This window comes from Chanodichthys erythropterus, chromosome 1 (assembly GCF_024489055.1).
Source record: "Chanodichthys erythropterus isolate Z2021 chromosome 1, ASM2448905v1, whole genome shotgun sequence".
In the NCBI taxonomy this organism is placed as follows: Eukaryota; Metazoa; Chordata; class Actinopteri; order Cypriniformes; family Xenocyprididae; genus Chanodichthys; species Chanodichthys erythropterus.
Window position 1 is genome coordinate 10482898 of NC_090221.1, and position 18566 is coordinate 10501463.

The 18566-nt window shown below is 38.8% G+C and overlaps 2 protein-coding genes across 4 annotated transcripts; both read left to right on the plus strand.

The window, feature by feature from the left end:
* Nucleotides 1–9834: 9834 nt before the first annotated feature.
* Nucleotides 9835–18362, plus strand: wnt8a (wingless-type MMTV integration site family, member 8a). Of its 3 annotated transcripts, XM_067376966.1 has the most exons (7): nt 14469–14580; nt 16566–16690; nt 16806–16839; nt 16951–17089; nt 17225–17350; nt 17450–17592; nt 17711–18362. In XM_067376966.1, exons 1-7 carry the CDS (start codon nt 14560–14562, stop codon nt 18275–18277), a joined length of 1155 nt encoding a protein of 384 aa, XP_067233067.1. In that variant the 5' UTR covers nt 14469–14559; the 3' UTR covers nt 18278–18362. The 3 variants fall into 3 exon arrangements, with proteins under 3 accessions (XP_067233139.1, XP_067233067.1, XP_067233210.1); XM_067377038.1 differs by lacking the exons at nt 14469–14580; nt 16566–16690 and adding an exon at nt 9835–9863; XM_067377109.1 differs by lacking the exons at nt 14469–14580; nt 16566–16690 and adding an exon at nt 16483–16496.
* tmsb2 (thymosin beta 2) lies at nt 10605–12181 on the plus strand. Its single transcript, XM_067376863.1, has 3 exons — nt 10605–10709; nt 11404–11508; nt 11972–12181. The coding sequence occupies exons 2-3, from the start codon at nt 11409–11411 to the stop codon at nt 12007–12009; spliced, it is 138 nt and encodes a 45-aa protein (XP_067232964.1). The 5' UTR covers nt 10605–10709; nt 11404–11408; the 3' UTR covers nt 12010–12181.
* Nucleotides 18363–18566: the final 204 nt, after the last annotated feature.

The following is an 18566-nucleotide window of genomic DNA, read 5'->3' on the forward strand; positions in this document are numbered from 1 at the left end:
ATAGTTCACCCAAAAATGAAAATTCTGTCAGTAATTACTCACCCTCATGTTGATACAACCATGTAAGTCTTTCTTTCATCTTCGGATCACAAATTAATATTTTTTGTGATTAAATATGAGCGGTGGAATACTCCTCCATTGGCTTTAAGGGGGCCCAAACTTGTCCGTCCAGAAAGTCAGTGAAGAAAATGTTTAAATATTCCATGCCACTACAGTGGCTCAACCGTACGTTTCTCAAGCGACGATAATACTTTTCGTGCGAAAAACAAACAAACAAAAGAACAACTTTATTCAACTATTCATTTTCTCTCTTGTAGGCCTCTGACGTTAGTTCACGAGAGCTCCATGACGCATGCGTGAGAACTAAACTGACGACTGTCTTCTTCTACTACTACTTGTTACTGACTGCTCACTCCTTAGGAGTATTACCGCCACCTAGTGTTCAAGATGAAGTGCTGGCATAGCCGGAAACGCTAAACTTTGTTTACAAGCAGGTGAACGCGCGCGCTGTATGTAAGCTATTGAATTCGACATTGATCATGCTTTTAGTCTCGCTCTAAGTAATTGTTTACAATGGTTAGAAAGTGTGCATTTCCTGGATGTCCGAATCGTGAAAAACTAACAAGTAAACGTAAAGGTGCCTTAACATTGCCACAAAATGAACAGCTTACCTTTCAGTCCTAAGGAGTGAGCAGCCAGTAACAAGTAGTAGTAGAAGAAGACCGTCGTCAGTTTAGTTCTCGCGCATGCGTCATGGAGCTCTCGTGAACTAATGTCAGAGGCCTACAAGAGAGAAAATGAATAGTTGAATAAAGTCGTCCTTTTGTTTGTTTTTGAGAAACGTACGGTTGAGCCACTGTAGTGGCATGGACTATTTAAACATTTTCTTCACTGACTTTCTGGACGGACAAGTTTGGGCCCCCTTAAAGCCAATGGAGGAGTATTCCACCGCTCATATTTAATCACAAAAATATTAATTTGTGATCCGAAGATGAAAGAAAGACTTACATGGTTGTATCAACATGAGGGTGAGTAATTACTGACAGAATTTTCATTTTTGGGTGAACTATCCTTTTAAGAACTGGTAAAATGTATTAAGTTAAAAAAAAAAAAAATAAATAAAAAAAAAAAAAGTACACTGCCCATCCTGTCTTTCATCTTTCATTGCAATTTTTGAACAGCTTGGGTTCTGCTGTGCCAGTCATGTATCCACAGTCGATGTTAATGCACACAACAACATTTGTACCAGATCTTTCTAACCTTGAGCTTGACAACATACCAATGAACGGAAAAATACACCTACGTACCGGCCATTAAGTGTCCAAATGCCACTTAATGTCAGTTTTCTAACACTCACAACAAGGCAGAAAGCAACTAGGCATGCACAGAAAAATAGAGGACGTTTCTGCTAAAGCATGTTTATGTGCGTGTGCTCCTGTTACATAATACACTCAGCACTACATCCCTCATTTGAAAAGATGTCACACTATAAAGTCCTTAAATCACTTCTGAGACTCCATGGCCTTTCATTCATCTTCATGCACTTTTGTTGACTGCACTTGTAGTTTATATACATATCATCGTGTCACCATTCATAATGGTGTCCTTACAAGAGACGACGACAGCTTGGTTTTGCGTGTGTCTGTGTGAGAGAGAGCGGTCGCATGCTGCATTCACTGATGTGGGAAACATTGTTCAGTTCCAAAGCTTCACTTCAGTGATCCCAGCAGTGGTATGTCATGTGAACCCAGCGTCAAAGAGCAGAAAATTGAGGGAAAGAGAGAGGAGAGGATTGTCCATTGATGTGTGGGGAATATCTATAATCTCTTAAGCGCTGCCAGGCTTTTATTGTTTCCTAACCTTATGAGTAAATATCAATGGGCTTTTTCTGTTTCTACTGTAACCTTGACTGCTGTCAGGTCAGCACATCATAATTCTCTTAGTGGACACAGCCTCGCAGCAGTACGCGGTTGAAACATATAGGGCAAAGAGTATGCTTCACCTGTCTTATATCTCAAAAACACTCATGCACATAGTAAACCAGTCATTTTCTACATTGTATTCATGACAAAATTAAATTGACCTTTTCAGATAGTCGAATTCAACATAACATGAGCGCTGACTGCTAAAATGCAGATTTTACACTGAAACAGCCAGGTACATCGCCATCATAAAGTCCAGTGCCTCACAGTGTGTCTAATGCATTTTTATGATGCAATATGTCTTCAGCAAAAATAAAATAAAACTAATCATATAATCACATCTATTAGCAAAGCGCCTTTGAGGGCGTCCATGAGTAGCCTGGTGCATTTTTCAAAATTCAAGGTACTTAACAGAGCTCTTCAGCACTGCCTACGTTTGAATGAACTCATTGTACAGAGCTGCCCACTGCTCATGAGAATTGATGACATAGTGTGGGACTTGGTTACTACAGCAATTACATATGATTTGTTTGGTAGGCCTCTTAAAATTAATCTTTTTAAAAAAATACTATTTGTTGAGTATGATGAGGAAAGGACAAAGTTAAAGTCATAAGAATATGTGATAGTGAAGGATGTAGTACTACTAGCAAAAATGTTGACACCTGTATCTCTGGCCACATGGCGCTCAGTTTAGGATAAGCATACTTATACTGCCACCGTGTGGTCATATGTCATATAATCAACCGTGATTGCCTACTTGCCCTACAACTACAAGTGCACTTTGAATTTGTGAGAAGCTGATCTGAGCGAGGAACACAATGGTGAGTTAGTGTAAGTTGACAAGACACTAAAGAGAAAGAAAGTCTGTTGGTTTGTTCTGGCCTTTTCATGAGGTAAATTGGATGTCGGAGTGACCTTATCAATGGACTCGTGGCCCCAAACCTCCTAACTGTTAGCATTTACTGCTCAAAGGTTAATGGAAGGAGCTGGAGCCAGGCTGAAGGTTATGGATGGAGCTTTCAGCTTCCTGCCAGTTTAGACTTCAGACAACAAGCGGGAACTGGCACATCCTGATGTCTCCAGCTCAGAGGAATTGCAAACTCACTTAAATGAGATTTAATGAGACTCGTGAGAGGATATTTATCTTCGGATACAGTGGTTGCATGGATAAATCATAATAGCCTATACACATGGCGTTTAGCATGATAAGTGGCTTTTACAGCAGATGGCAATCTGTCAAAAACACTTTGCGTTTCGCAGATCAAAAAGAGTTTATTTTTGAGTTTGCATCCTTGGTTTCATATTTCATATTTTAAATTAAATTGCAGATGAATTGTTGATTTTACAAACAACCAACTTTTTTTTATTCCAGTTTAATACTGTAGTTTGCCTTTAGTTTGGAAATATAACTTTACATGAGGGAGGGAGGAACTGAAATTATTGAAATATTTCTCTAAAACATTTTTTTGAATGCATAAAAGGGTACCAGTTGTAGTCCCAAAAACAGATGTATACTCTCACTGGTTTTTGTTTATAGTTATGATACATATCAAGAAACATTATTATTATCAATGTTGAAAACATTTTTGTAGGATTCTTTGATGAATAGAAAGTTTAAAAGAACAGGATTTATTTGAAATAGAATCTTTTGTAACATTATAAATGTTTTTACTGTAATTTTTGATCAATTTAATGCATCCTTGCTAAATAAAAGTATTAATTTCTTTCATTTCTTTCCAATAAATAAATTCTTACCGACCCCAAACTTTTGAATTTCTGGGATTCTGGAGCCTTTCTCAGCATCTTGGGCTGAATGCAGGGAAACAGTAAATTGATATCTTACTTTATAATTAAGATAATGCTTCCATCCATAATACAATATAGATTCTTTCTGCAGTGCACTGTTCTGCCAAAGAGGGCATCGGTCATACTGACCAAAATGAAATATCGCCATCTGCTGTCTAGTATAATACTAGCATCTGCCCTGTACCTTAAGCAAAACATCTATTGATATACTGGCAAATGGACAAATGGATGAAGGAAAAAGATCTGGCTCAAAGCTTATGTTTGGTTTTTTTGTTTATGCTCTGTTTTCTGTTTATGTTCTGCTTATGTTCAGACCCTCTTTAAGTAGTGAAAAAACATATGTGTCATTTTTTTAATCCTGATATTTAAGGAATTTTCCTAATTATACACACATAAACACACACACAAACACAAACATCTCATACACATGGGTTTCCATGTTTTATGGGGACTTTACACATGATTTTTATACTGAAATAAGGAAGTGCAGTGGATCTCAACAGAACTTAAGGGTTAAAGAAATTAAGCAAATTAAATGACAACAGAAAATGAAAACAATATTTTATATAGTGAGTGTTGTTGTGCAACATATTTCTCAATACTTAGTATTGCAGTTCTCCAAACCAACTTTCAGCTTGGCACAGCAGTTAGTTTCACATTTAAAATGTACTAAAACTACCACATTTCATTCATTTCTCAAATAAACTTCCTTAACACTAAATGAGTTTGTTGGTCTACAACCTAATTTATCACTCATGAAACAATGACCTAAAAAACCCGAAACATACACTATTATATTATATTATCCATCCATTTTCTTCCGCTTTATCCGGGGCCGGGTCGCGGGGGCAGCATTCTAAGCAGAGACACCCAGACTTCCCTCTCCCCAGACACTTCCTCCAGCTCTTTCGGGGGAATCCCGAGGCGTTCCCAGGCCAGCCGAGAGACATAGTCCCTCCAGCGTGTCCTAGGTCTTCCCCGGGGCCTCCTCCCGGTGGGACATGCCCGGAACACCTCCCCAGGGAGGCGTCCAGGAGGCATCCGGAACAGATGCCCGAGCCACCTCAGCTGGCTCCTCTCGATGTGGAGGAGCAGCGGCTCTACTCCGAGCTTCTCCCGAGTGACAGAGCTCCTCAACCTATCTCTAAGGGTGCGCCCAGCCACCCTACAGAGGAAGCTCATTTCGACTGCCTGTATCCGGGATCTCATTCTTTCGGTCATGACCCAAAGCTCATGACCATAAGTGAGAGTTGGAACGTAGATTGACCGGTAAATCAAGAGCTTCGCCTCACGGCTCAGCTCCTTCTTTACCACGACGGACCGGTACATCGACCGCATTACTGCAGAAGCTGCACCGATCCGCCTGTCAATCTCCCGTTCCATCCTTCCCTCACTCGTGAACAAGACCCCAAGATACTTGAACTCCTCCACTTGAGGCAGGAACTCTCCACCAACCTGAAGTGGGCAAGCCACCCTTTTCCGACTGAGAACCATGGCCTCGGATTTGGAGGTGCTGATTCTCATCCCAGCCGCTTCACACTCGGCTGCAAACCGTCCCAGTGCATGCTGAAGGTCCTGGTCTGATGGGGCCAACACGACAACATCATCCGCAAAGAGCAGAGATGAAATCGTGTGGTCCCCAAACCTGACACCCTCCGGCCCCTGGCTGCGCCTAGAAATTCTGTCCATAAAAATTATGAACAGAACCGGCGACAAAGGGCAGCCCTGCCGGAGTCCAACATGCACCGGGAACAAGTCTGACTTACTGCCGGCAATGCGAACCAAGCTCCTGCTCTGGTCGTACAGGGACCGGACAGCCCTTAGCAAGGGGCCCCGGACCCCATACTTCTGAACTACCTCGGTGACTTCAGCTTGGGTGATGGACGGGTCCACCTCTGAGCCCTCGGCCTCTGCTTCCTCAGAGGAAGACGTGTCGCTGGGGTTGAGGAGATCCTCGAAGTATTCCTTCCACCGTCCGACGATATCCCCAGTTGAGGTCAAGAGCTGCCCACTTCCACTGTAAACAGTGTTGGCAGGGCACTGCTTCCCCTTCCTGAGGCGCCGGATGGTTTGCCAGAATCTCCTCGAGGCCGACCGATAGTCTTTCTCCATGACCTCCCCAAACTCCTCCCAGACCCGAGTTTCTGCCTCCACAACCATCCGGGCTGCAGTCCGCTTGGCCTGCCGGTACCCATCAGCTGCCTCAGGAGTCCCACAAGCCAGCCAGGCTCGATAGGACTCCTTCAGCTTGACGGCATCCCTTACGTCCGGTGTCCACCACCGGGTTCGGGGATTGCCGCCACAACAGGCCCCGGAGACCTTACGGCCACAGCTCCGAATGGCCGCGTCAACAATGGAGGCTGAGAACATTGTCCACTCGGACTCCATGTCTCCAACCTCCCTCGGGATCCGATCGAAGCTCTGCCGGAGGTGGGAGTTGAAGACCTCTCTGACAGGGGGCTCTGCCAAACGTTCCCAGCAGACCCTCACAACACGTTTGGGTCTGCCGAGTCTGTCCAGCCTCCTCCCTCGCCATCGGATCCAACTCACCACCAGGTGGGGATCAGTTGACAGCTCCGCCCCTCTCTTCACCCGAGTGTCCAAGACATACGGCCGGAGGTCCGATGAAACAACCACAAAGTCGATCATCGATCTCCGGCCTAGGGTGTCCTGGTGCCATGTGCACTGATGGACACCCTTATGCTTGAATATGGTGTTCGTTATGGACAAGCCATGACTAGCACAGAAGTCCAATAACAGAACACCACTCGAGTTCAAATCAGGGGGGGGCATTCCTCCCAATCACTCCCCTCCATGTGTCACTGTCATTGCCCCTGTGAGCGTTGAAATCCCCCAGTAGAACGACGGAGTCCCCAGTCGGAGCGCTTTCTAGCACCCCTCCCAGAGACTCCAAGAAGGCTGGGTACTCTGCTCTGCAATTCGGCCCATAGGCACAAATTACAGTGAGAGACCTATCCCTGGACCAATGGCGCAGGGAAGCGACCCTCTCGTTCACCGGGGTAAACTCCAACACATTTCGGCTAAGCTGGGGGGCTATGAGCAAGCCCACACCAGCCCGCCGCCTCTCACTGCGGGCAACTCCAGAGTAGTGGAGAGTCCAGCCTCTCTCGAGGAGTTGGGTTCCAGAGCCCAAACTGTGTGTGGAGGTGAGCCCAACTATCTGCACCGGCCCCATGTTATATTATATTACATTACATTACATTACATTACATTATATTATCCAAAAGTTTGGAACCACTAAGATTTTTAATGTTTTTAAAAGAAGTTTCGTCTGCTACATTTAGGCTACATTTATTTAATTAAAAATACAGTAAAAAACAGTAATATTGTGAAATATTATTACAATTTAAAATAACTGTGTACTATTTAAATATATTTGACAAAGTAATTTATTCCTGTGATGCAAAGCTGAATTTTTAACATCGTTACTCCAATCTTCAGTGTCACATGATCCTTCAGAAATTCTAATATGCTGATTTGCTGCTAAATAAACATTTATGATTATTTTCAATGTTGAAAACAGTTGTGTACTTTTTTTTTTTTCAGGATTCCTTGATGAATAGAAAGTTCAAAAGAGCAGCATTTATCTGAAATACAAAGCTTCTGTAGCATTATACACTACCGTTCAAAAGTTTGGGGTCAGTAAGAATTTTTTTTTTTTTTTTTTTTTTTTTTTTTTAAGAAATTAAAGAAATGAATACTTTTATTCAGCAAGGATGCATTAAATCAATCAAAAGTGGCAGTAAAGACATTTATAATGTTACAAAAGATTAGATTTCAGATAAACACTGTTCTTTTGAACTTTCTATTCATCAAATAATCCTGAAAAAAAAAATATTGTACACAAATATTTTGTACAATTGTACACATTACATTTTTCTTGAGCAGCATATCAGCATATTAGAATGATTTCTGAAGGATCATGTGACACTGAAGATTGGAGTAACGATGCTGAAAATTCAGCTTTGCCATCACAGGAATAAATTACTTTGTCAAATATATTTAAATAGTACACAGTTATTTTAAATTGTAATAATATTTCACAATATTACTGTTTTTACTATATTTTTAATCAAATAAATGTAGCCTTAGTGAGCAGACGAAACTTCTTTTAAAAACATTAAAAATCTTAGTGGTTCCAAACTTTTGGACTGTACTGTAATATATATATATATATATATATATATTATATATATATATATATTATATTATATAATATAATATAATATATATACATATATATATATATTATATATATATATTATATATATGAAGAGTTTGGTTCCAAAACGCTATAAATCCATTTTGATTAATTTGAGTAAAAAGGTGTTTTCTTTACCAAGAAATTGGCAAAATGAAAACCACTCTTTTCTGTTTCAAACTTTCACATAGCATCTTTTGGTTATAAAAACATAAAAAATTCAAATCTAGATTTAGATTTTCAAAGGTTTATTATAAAAATTTATTATTTTTTCCCCAAAATGCATTAAATGCATGACACGTTTTTTTGTTTTGATTTTTTTTTTTTCAAAATGCAATTAATCCATCAATATAAAAGTTATTTTTCATATTGAAAGTAAGTTAATTCACATATATGACAGCCTCTGAACTTTGTCAATACTAATCTTATGTACATGCATTTGACTAAAAATACATTCATTCGTCGCTCCCAAAATGAATTCAACGAGTCATCTTGTTAATCTTATAAATGAATTATGTCTCTGTTTGTCATTACCGATCAAGGCGTATCTGGCGTCACCGCATGGTTAAAATAAACAGTTCAGTTTAGGGAGCGTGATAGAAGTTTGATGCTGTCGTGAAACAAGCAACAGCCGGCATTTTTCCTCCTCCCGACTCGAGTGCCTCGCCTTCTTAATCTCCTCACGTAAATGATTTCGATGGCTTGCGTTTCTTCCCCACCGCAGAAAGCACCATAGGTTCAGCAATGTTCATCGAAATTATTAATTTTTCTGTTTTTGTTGATCACAAAGTACAAAGTAGATAAAGGATGCGGGGTGTATTCAGAGCGCCGCCATTACTGTTTACAGTGCATGGAATGGTGCGCTGTGATTGGTTGAGCGGATATATCGCGTTCTGCAGAGAAGTGAGACTGGCGTTTGTCGCGTTTTGGAAAGAAAGGGAGAAAACATGACAGAATAACACAACGGATATCGCATTTTGCGCAAAATTAATAAATGACTTTTCAATACCGACCAGATACAATACTGATTTTGGCGGAAACTCAATTTTTTTGAAAATGGCGTTTATCGCGTTTTGGAACCAAACTCTTCATATATATTATATTATATAATATAATATAATATATATACATACATATACATATATATATATATATATATATATATATATATATATATATATATATAATAAAACACCTTTAACATTGTTTCTTTCTTGGAATTACAAATCAATGATTGTAGCACAAATGGAAAATCAACTGAGACTCTTCTTTTTCAGTGTAGCCCACACTTTCCACACACAACTCGATGTTGACCTCATTTTTGGAGCATCTCTGCTTGTCCGTGTATAGTGAGACCAATAGGCAGTGGCATCTTTCCTGACCTCTGGTTGAAGTATGGATCACATCTTCCAAACTGGCATAGGATAATGCACAAAAATGCCTGACCTTCACAACAATCTATGACTTATATTCTTCATCTCTGCCATCACCCTCACTGCTTCCATCCTCCTTGATCTTCAACTTATTCCTTTCTTACTACAACCTTATTTTCTGATGCACTGCCGTCACTATCATCAATACTTTCTGGAAAAGGTACAGCTTTCCCTCTCTATAAAACGTATATAAAACTTACTAACATCAACCTAAAACACAGGCAAAAAGGCTATTATACTGCCTGCCAGTAATAAACAATTGTGCAACTACACAGAAAATATGTATCCCCTAAAAGGAAATATGCATTAAAATGACCAAACACTTTAGAAAACACATTTGGATGTACAATATTTTTTTATATTGAATTTATATTTATTTTCTAGTCTAAAATGAACTCACAATGGAGCCTTGACAGCATGTGACCTAACATGTGCTAATGTCTCCTTCACATCCTTGTTGCCAAAAATGTCAAGCACATGGCACATCAATTTTATTTTCACTGGCTGAAGGGGATGTCATATGATAATACTAATATATATATTTATATATATATATATATATCCATCTCATGTCCATCTCAACATTATGTGCTTTTTCAAGGTCTGCTGACTAGCCCAACTAAAGATGTGAAATGATGTCACACTAATGGGAGATCTTATGACCAAGTATAAGTAATCGCTAAGTATGACTAAGTAATCACACCTATAGCTAATTTATAAGAAAATGCAGTCATTTTAGCCTCAGAGGCATGAATGTACTCTATAATATTGCAACATTTAACTCGATTTCAATTTTCATGCTTAGTTGCTAGGATTTCACACACAGTTTTAATCATATATTCAGAATGAGATATAAATATAGAACAGGTTAATGGTGCTTCCTCTTGGCTCAGCAAGGGGCACATGTTAAAATGGGACATGACTCAGGGTCTCCCGCAGTATGACATCCCAGCCCCCAACCAGACAGCTGCCAAACTGCTGTGACAGAACCCTGCTTCCAGCTAACCCTGTAATTCCAAAATCACATGCTCTTGTATACACTCTGTTTGTCATATTCCATCTTTATTAATTCATCATTCAAACACGTAAATGCGCTGAATGTCTGTTCTCTATGGAGCATGAATATTAACTGGATAGGATGGAAGGGATAGGCTGACTAAACCTCTCTAGCATCCTCCCTCCCTCCTTCCCTCCCTCTCTTTCCTCAAAACTCCACGCCCTAGCGGATACACAGACGCCAGCAGACGCAGTCTGGGTAATCTCAGCAGACACGCCGTCCTCCTCTCTTTCTACCAGCCAGTGGATACAGCCACTTTGTGCCATACGGTAAGTCCTTTATCCATCATAACAACAGCCATCCTCCTCTTTCTGCATGTGCTTGTGTGTTTAAGGACTAGCATGATGAATGCGACAACTAGAGATGGTAAATTCACATTGGCTATAGGTGCGGCAGCCAGGGAGTGAAGACAGACAGAGTTATATAGGAAAATGAATGGCTATTTAGCCTATGAGGTAGACACTGCAGTCTAGCAGGTGAGAAAAAAAAAGGCTGCCTGCATGCTAAAATGGTGTAGTCATCCATGACATGAATGAACCCATGTGGAAAAGAACAAAGACATGGATTTAATAAAGGATAAAGGACATTCAGTGAAATTAAAGAGAATGTGCTGGCCGATACATATTAAGATGCATGGAGAGTTAGCTAGGTGGGCGGTTAGCATCTGAACATGATACACGCATGCTGGAAAACACGTGTGCTACATGCTACCATCACATGTAACGTTTCTTCCCTCAGCAGACGGCTGACTTTACCTAAAAACACTGCACACTTGAAATGGAGTGATTTGATGGTTTAACACTTAAAAATAACATATCAGCAATATTTATCAGCATTTTAATCAAATATATTTAAAGACCTTGCTGTATGACTGAAATAACGAGTGGAGTTTCCTGTATAAAACGCAAAAGACAAAAACAAGGTCAGTGCTCTCAAAATCTCATCTGTCATCTCTACTGACAGCAAACATGTCTGACAAGCCAGACCTCACAGAAATCGCCAGGTTTGACAAAACCAAGCTGAAGAAGACTGAGACAAAAGAGAAGAACCCTCTTCCCACCAAAGAGAGTGAGTGTGTGTTACATTACAGCATACGGTGTGTCCAATCATTTTGGGTGTGGTGTAGGTCTCACTTCCTCCCCATCTGTCTTTCTCTTCTCTGCAGTGTTCTGTCTATCTTCACTCTTTATCATTTAGCTTCAGCCATTTGTTTCTCTTCCATTCCTGTACCATTCCATCTCTATTTGTCTTTCACTCTCACACTGCTCAGCATACAGCCTCTTTTTACAGCTTCTTATGTCAGCAGATGGATGTCAGTTCAAAGTCCTCCATCAGCATTGCAGTGCAGACCTAAGCCTGCTTGCAGAATTTCCCATGTGAATAAGCATCTTATTTGCAATAATGCCACGCTCCCTGGCATGGTTGTCTTTCAAACACATATCTGTCTCTCTTAAGAAGTTTTACTGGCACAATAAAGGCATTTATCCTGCAAAAGGATCAATAAACATATTTAATCTTTCTCTGTTTTCAGCTATCGAACAGGAGAGGAAAGGAGATGCCACCCCGTGACCTAAGAGACAAGGAGAAGACGAGCACAAAACATGTTCTTCTGACATGGCAGATATTACAATTCCTATTTCAGTTTAAAGGGTGCTATTGCCCCATGTGATGCATTGTTACCATGGTGATTGGAGTCACCGGGGCCTATGAATGGGAGTGTGATGAAGGGGGGTGACATGAGACAGGGTTTAAAATGGATATTTTACCAATTTCTGTTTAGTGCATTTGTTTTTTAATTTTTTTTAAAGGGTTTCTTCATGAAATAAAAACAAAATGAAATGTAAAACAAATAAAATGCCAAAAATGACTCCTCTTCATAAAATGATCTTTCTGTAGGCGATTATTCAATGCTAATGCTAATGTATGGTTTCAGTGTTTTATGGGGACTTTCCATAGACATAATGATTTTATACCATATAAACTGCATATTCTATGCTTTGACTCTACTCCTAAACTTATCCATCACACTAAAAAAAAAAAAAAAAAAAAAATTTTGCAATTAAAAAAAAAAAAAAAACACAACAACATAATTTAATATTATTTATAAGCTGTTTTCCTCATGGGGACATTTTGTATGGACCACACAAACACACGTATCTTTGTGGGGTAGTAATATGTTTTTATATTAGTCTTGTGCATTTTTTTTTTTTTTTTTCTTATGAAAAACACAGTAAAAAAAAAAAAAGGTAATTCCTGTAAAGGCAAAGTTGAATTTTCAGCTGTCACTGCAGTCTTCAGTGTCACATGATCCTTCAGAAATCATTCTAATATTCTGATTTGCTGCTCAAGTAACATTTATTATTGTTATCAATGTTGCAAACAGTTGCTCTGCTTAATATTTAGGTGGAAACCTGGATAGATTTTGTTAGGATTCTCTGATGAATGGAAAGTTTAAAAAGAACAGCACTTATTTGACTTTTTTTTTAAACTGTCTAAGCCTACTGTCACTTTTAATCAGTTGAATGCATCCTCGATTAATAAAACCGTTGTCATACCATATGGGGTAAGTGGTCATAATGAGAACAGATTTGAGAAGAATGCATCTCTCGATTTTAAATATATCAAAATCTATCTGACTTGACATTCATGTGAATACTTTTTGTGTGCAAAAACAAACAAAAATAACACCTTTATTCAACAATTTCTTCTCTTGCTTGTCATTCTCCTACTCTGTTGACGTAGTCAACAGTGCAGTGCTAGGTTCTACGTCAGAATGCTGGCTCATTTTTGTTTTTTGTGCACAAAAAGTATTCTCGTCGCTTCATAACATTAAGGTTGAACCACATGGACTACTTTAAAGATGTCTTTACCTTTCTGGGCCTTGAAAGTGGTAACTGTGTTGCAGTCTATCAGAGGCCAGAGAGCTTGTGGATTTCATCAAAAATATCTTAATTTGTGTTCCAAAGATGAACTAAGGTCTTATGGGTTTGGAGCAACGTGAGGGTGAATAATTAATGACAGAATTTTTTATTTTATCCCTTTTAACCAGCATATTTTGTGGTGTAGCCAGCAGGGGCGCTACGATTAATTATGTCACACCTGAAGCCACTCAAGTTATTATTCCCCACATCTGTATGCTTTAAAACAGATTTAACATCATTAATGTTGAGGACATGAGCGACATTATGAGACACCTTAATCAAACCAATAATATCAAATCCAAAAGTTAATAGGCTATAGTGCGGAGTAAAAAATTGTCCTCACGTCAGGTTATAGGCTACCCACAGCTCGAACATTGCTGATTATCCGATACTACATGTATTTTACAGTGCTATTCTTGTTTTTACAATTAACACCTGCTGATGAGGTGCTAGAGGACGCGCCTAGATCTCCTTTGAAATCAAATCTGGTTGAGATGTTACTGAGAAGCGCGGCTGCGCTGGCGTCACTGTTCCTGCCACCCATCCACCACACTCACAATACCACAGCGCTTCTCCAACCCTTATCGACTTTTATGACCAACTTATCGCTTTTAAAATCGAACATAACTAAAGCTAATAAAGTAAATAGATAAAGACTTAAAACTCCAATAAAAAACAAACTGTTTTAACTGGTTTAAGTAGTCTAAGTTGCTTACGCAAACACCTAATAAACTGGTACTTTTATTGAATAAGAAGGTAGGCTGGCATTGAGGTAACACTCATTTTTGCCCGGATCTACGAAGTTACATGTAAAACTTTCAGTAAAAAAAAAAAAATCGCCTCTATGATAAACGTTTCATGAAAAGACTAAAATTATTGAAAAAGAAAACGCTGACAAATATCTGCAATTTGATCAAATATTTAACCATTTTATGAAAAAGCACATTTTGTTCAGGTCAAATGGGGAAAAAAACTTAGGTTACTATTTTTTGTAGAAAAGGGTACAAATATTTTTTCACAAATAATCAAAAACACAAACATTTCAGAATTGTACATGTTTTAAATCAAAGATTTCTCTTTTTTTATCATCTCAGGCTTCCTTATTTCCTTTCTAAATCACAAGGCGAAGAGCTTAACACAATCAGTGACAGCACAGGCTAATGAACTGCACCTGAGCTTCTGTGAGCGACTAGTCAAAATGGATCATCTGTGCAGCAAGGTGAGCCGTGTTACCTGATATGGGGAGTAAACGCTGTAGTGATGGTCTTCCAGGCATTTTAATGATTACTTTCTTATTATTACTTCATTGCCCGTAGTTGTTACAGCGTGGAACTAAGCGACGTCTCATTGCCCTCAGTTTGTTACTCCATAAAACCATTCTGAGATGTCTGCGACAGAGCGTTTATGGCACAATGGCTCCGTTTAGGTTGGGCCTGCGTGTATCAGATCATTGTTTAATACGGGTTTGTTTTGTAACAAGTAGGTGTGGGAATTTGGGTTTCAGGCACCTCGTAGACTTGATGATGCCAATGTCCAATTAGTGGGGATTATCCTCACTTGCGCGTCCCTCCATTGTCTTCCAGCCGGCAGCATTGGTTAAACCATTAAACGACCATCAAATAAATGCTGTTTTGAAAAGGGATTTTTGAGTGGCTAACGATTTGATTCGAAGATGTCAATACCTGGTTTCAACAATTAATCTTCCACGAGCAACAGTATATAAAATCACATCTCCACATCGCGTATTAATTCATCGCAAAAGTCATCGAAAGTAAAATGATGAAATATAATCGTTCTCATGATTATCCTTTTGTTTACATTGCTCAGCTGTTGATCCCCTAGTGACAAATAATAACTTAGTGTGAATTAGCTTATCGGTTTTGAATTTGTCTTACATGACACATGATTGAATTGTGTAAACTCATCAGCAACTAGTTAAAAAATGAAAACTAGTTGGCCTATCATTAAAAACTGATTTGTCTCCCTTATGAAAAAAGTATTTACTTTAAGCATATGACGATATATTTTTTTAAAGAAAAAAGTTAATTGACAACTTAAAACTTATCCATTCCGACACACACAACCTATGACTAAATCAATTAATAGACTAAATGCAATAATAATATTATTAGTTTTATTTTGCAGACTAGTGTTATGACATGTTGCACTCTATATACATGTATCGAACGTTTCCAGACATGTTTCACACCAGAGCTGTTCCCAGGGGATCAGCTGGTCTTCTATTAACACTGAAGTGTCAGAGGCGTAGACGTGTTACATGTTATTTGCATGGCCCTTAGCGAACGGAGCCGAATGATTTTATGACTTTTTCTATACAATGTAGAGCAGCTCCTTACATTTCAGTGTCATTTCCCGGTTAAAAACTTTCCCAAAACGTGAAACGCCGAGTCTCAAATAAAGAAAGTCTATAAAGTCAAGGAGATGAACTAAATCAACAAGAATTTAAAATGTTAAATGATGACTATACAGGCATATATTCTCTATAGCCTCTCTATACATACATTTTATATATATATATATATATATATATATATATATATATATATATATATATATTTATATATTTATGTGTGTGTGTGTGTGTATGGAATATACTGGGATTATTTATAAACTAATAAACTCTTAATTTAAGAAGCAATATAAAATAACTATTTTGATGCAAACATGCATGTCCAGTGATACACGTCCAATAAACGGAATCAACAACCATTCATGAATACACACAACACCTTCAATAGACAAGTCTAATGAATGGATATTAACTGAACAGTTTGATGGCTTTGGACAGTTCAATTCAAAGTGTCTGATGAATACATATTGTGTTAATGTAGCACATTAGTTACAAAAAAAAAAAAAAAAACGTGAGTGAATAAATAAATTTATGAATAGATAGATAAATAAATAAATAGAAAGATAGACGTTTGTCTAGGAACACTCTTGACACAACCCTCATCATGAACGATAGCTTAATGAAAGATAGGCTGAAGGGCTTAGTGAAAAGTGTTAATGCTTTGAAGTGCAGTCTAGGCCGCACAGTTCCAGTGATGACCTCGAAGTCTTTTCACAGCGAATTGTCAAAGGTTGGAGATCCCTGTCACTCAAAGTTGGCGACAGGTATAAATGCCTTGCTCGTTCAAGCACTCATTCACTTGTCTTCTGTCTCTTCCTGGGTATCCATCTCAGTGTTTGTGCTTTGCATCTCCACAAGAAGGGAGCATCGAGGTCGCTCACGCAGCAATGAACCCTTGCCAGCTTTTTGCATCGTTGGTGATGTCTATGTGCTGTCACATACTGTCGACAACAGCATGGTACAGAACATTCAAAATATGTTATCATACTTCAGTTGCTCTGTTGTCACAGTTATTTATTAACAAAACTTGCGTTAACGTCATGCTTTTTTCTTCTTCTTTTTTTTTTTTTTAGGTCGGTGAATAACTTCCTGATGACAGGACCAAAGGTAATTGAGGTTTTTACGCATTTATTTCAGAGGATATTTTATTATTTATACTTAAATTAAAATGTCTGCATGCACAGTGTTTAATTAATGCTCATCTTTTACATCCATCAGGCTTACCTCACATACACTAGCAGTGTGCAGGCAGGGGCTCAGGTTGGACTTGAAGAGTGCAAACATCAGTTTGCATGGGACAGGTGGAAGTGTCCGGAAAGCGCACTGCAGTTATCTACACATAACGGCCTGCGGAGTGGTAAGCACTGGTGTCAAAATTAGATATGATACATTCTGGTTTATTTTTTCACTCTTAAAATGTATTTTCCAATTAACTTTACTTTAAAAAAATGTATTGAATTTGACCTTTTTTGTAATATTTTATTATTACTAGCCACCAGAGAGACTGCTTTCGTTCATGCCATAAGTGCTGCTGGAGTTATGTACACTTTGACAAAGAACTGCAGCATGGGGGACTTCGAGAACTGCGGCTGTGACGACTCCAAAATAGGAAAAACGGGTTAGACATTATTATTATTATTATTATTAACTATGAATATGTATGATTTAATGATTTCAGACCAATAACATTAGACTTTCCTATTTTATTTTTTCTAAGGTGGTCGTGGTTGGGTTTGGGGAGGCTGCAGTGACAATGTTGACTTTGGAGAAAGAATCGCTAAACAGTTTGTGGACGCGCTGGAAAATGGTCACGACTCTCGCGCTGCAGTAAATCTGCACAACAACGAGGCTGGACGACTCGTGAGTAGCTTTAATTTTATTCTCTCACTAATCTGCTTTCTCTAGTCAAATAATAATAATAAAAAAAACGTTATTTATTACAGTATGTGAGTCTAATGTGAATCTATTTACATTTCAGGCTGTCAAAGCAACACTCAAAAGGACCTGTAAGTGTCATGGTGTGTCTGGAAGCTGCAGTATTCAGACATGTTGGATGCAGCTTGCTGAGTTCAGAGATATCGGCACCTATCTGAAAATCAAGCATGATCAAGCACAGAAGCTGGAGATGGACAAAATTCGGATGAGGGCAGGTAACAGCGCGGATAATCGTGGCGCAATCGCGGACACGTTCAGTACCGTTGCGCGCACAGAACTCATTTACATGGAAGATTCTCCAGACTACTGCGTGAAAAACCTAAGCCTGGGACTACATGGAACAGAAGGCAGGGAATGCCTACAAAGCGGGAAGAATCTTTCACAGTGGGAGAAGAGAAGCTGCAGGCGGCTCTGCCACGAATGTGGACTGAAAGTAGAGGAGAGGAGGATAGAGACTGTGAGCAGCTGTAACTGTAAATTTCACTGGTGTTGCACAGTCAAATGTGAAACATGCACTCAGACTGTAACCAAATATTTTTGCGCAAAAAGGCACAAAAACCGTCGGCCGCACAACAATTCACGTAAAAGACAACATTCGCGTAATAGATGAACTCAAATATATTAAGTTGTATATTTCCAATGTAAATATATTTTATATGAAATGTTAAGATATGCTGCTTTACTTACTGTATATTATTCTGCACAAAAGGAAAAATGTCAGTTCGAACCCCTAAGACACAAGGGCTTCCTCGTTCCCACTGTCAATTTTGATCCCATACTAAGTTTCTTAGTACTAATTTTCACGTTCACGTAGACCTATATGTTCATTTGCACTTTTTCGTTGTTGACCTCAGATCACATATTTACTTACAAATATGATTATTTTGAATATTTGCACC

Coding starts and splice junctions, on each gene's coding strand:
- tmsb2 (XM_067376863.1), top strand. CDS start 11,409: ATGTCTGACAAGCCAGACCTCACAGAAATCGCCAGGTTTGACAAAACC. Junction 11,509..11,971: donor CCCTCTTCCCACCAAAGAGA/GTGAGTGTGTGT, acceptor CTCTGTTTTCAG/CTATCGAACAGGAGAGGAAA.
- wnt8a (XM_067376966.1), top strand. CDS start 14,560: ATGGATCATCTGTGCAGCAAG. Junction 16,691..16,805: donor ATACTGTCGACAACAGCATG/GTACAGAACATT, acceptor TTTTTTTTTTAG/GTCGGTGAATAACTTCCTGA. Junction 16,840..16,950: donor TCCTGATGACAGGACCAAAG/GTAATTGAGGTT, acceptor TACATCCATCAG/GCTTACCTCACATACACTAG.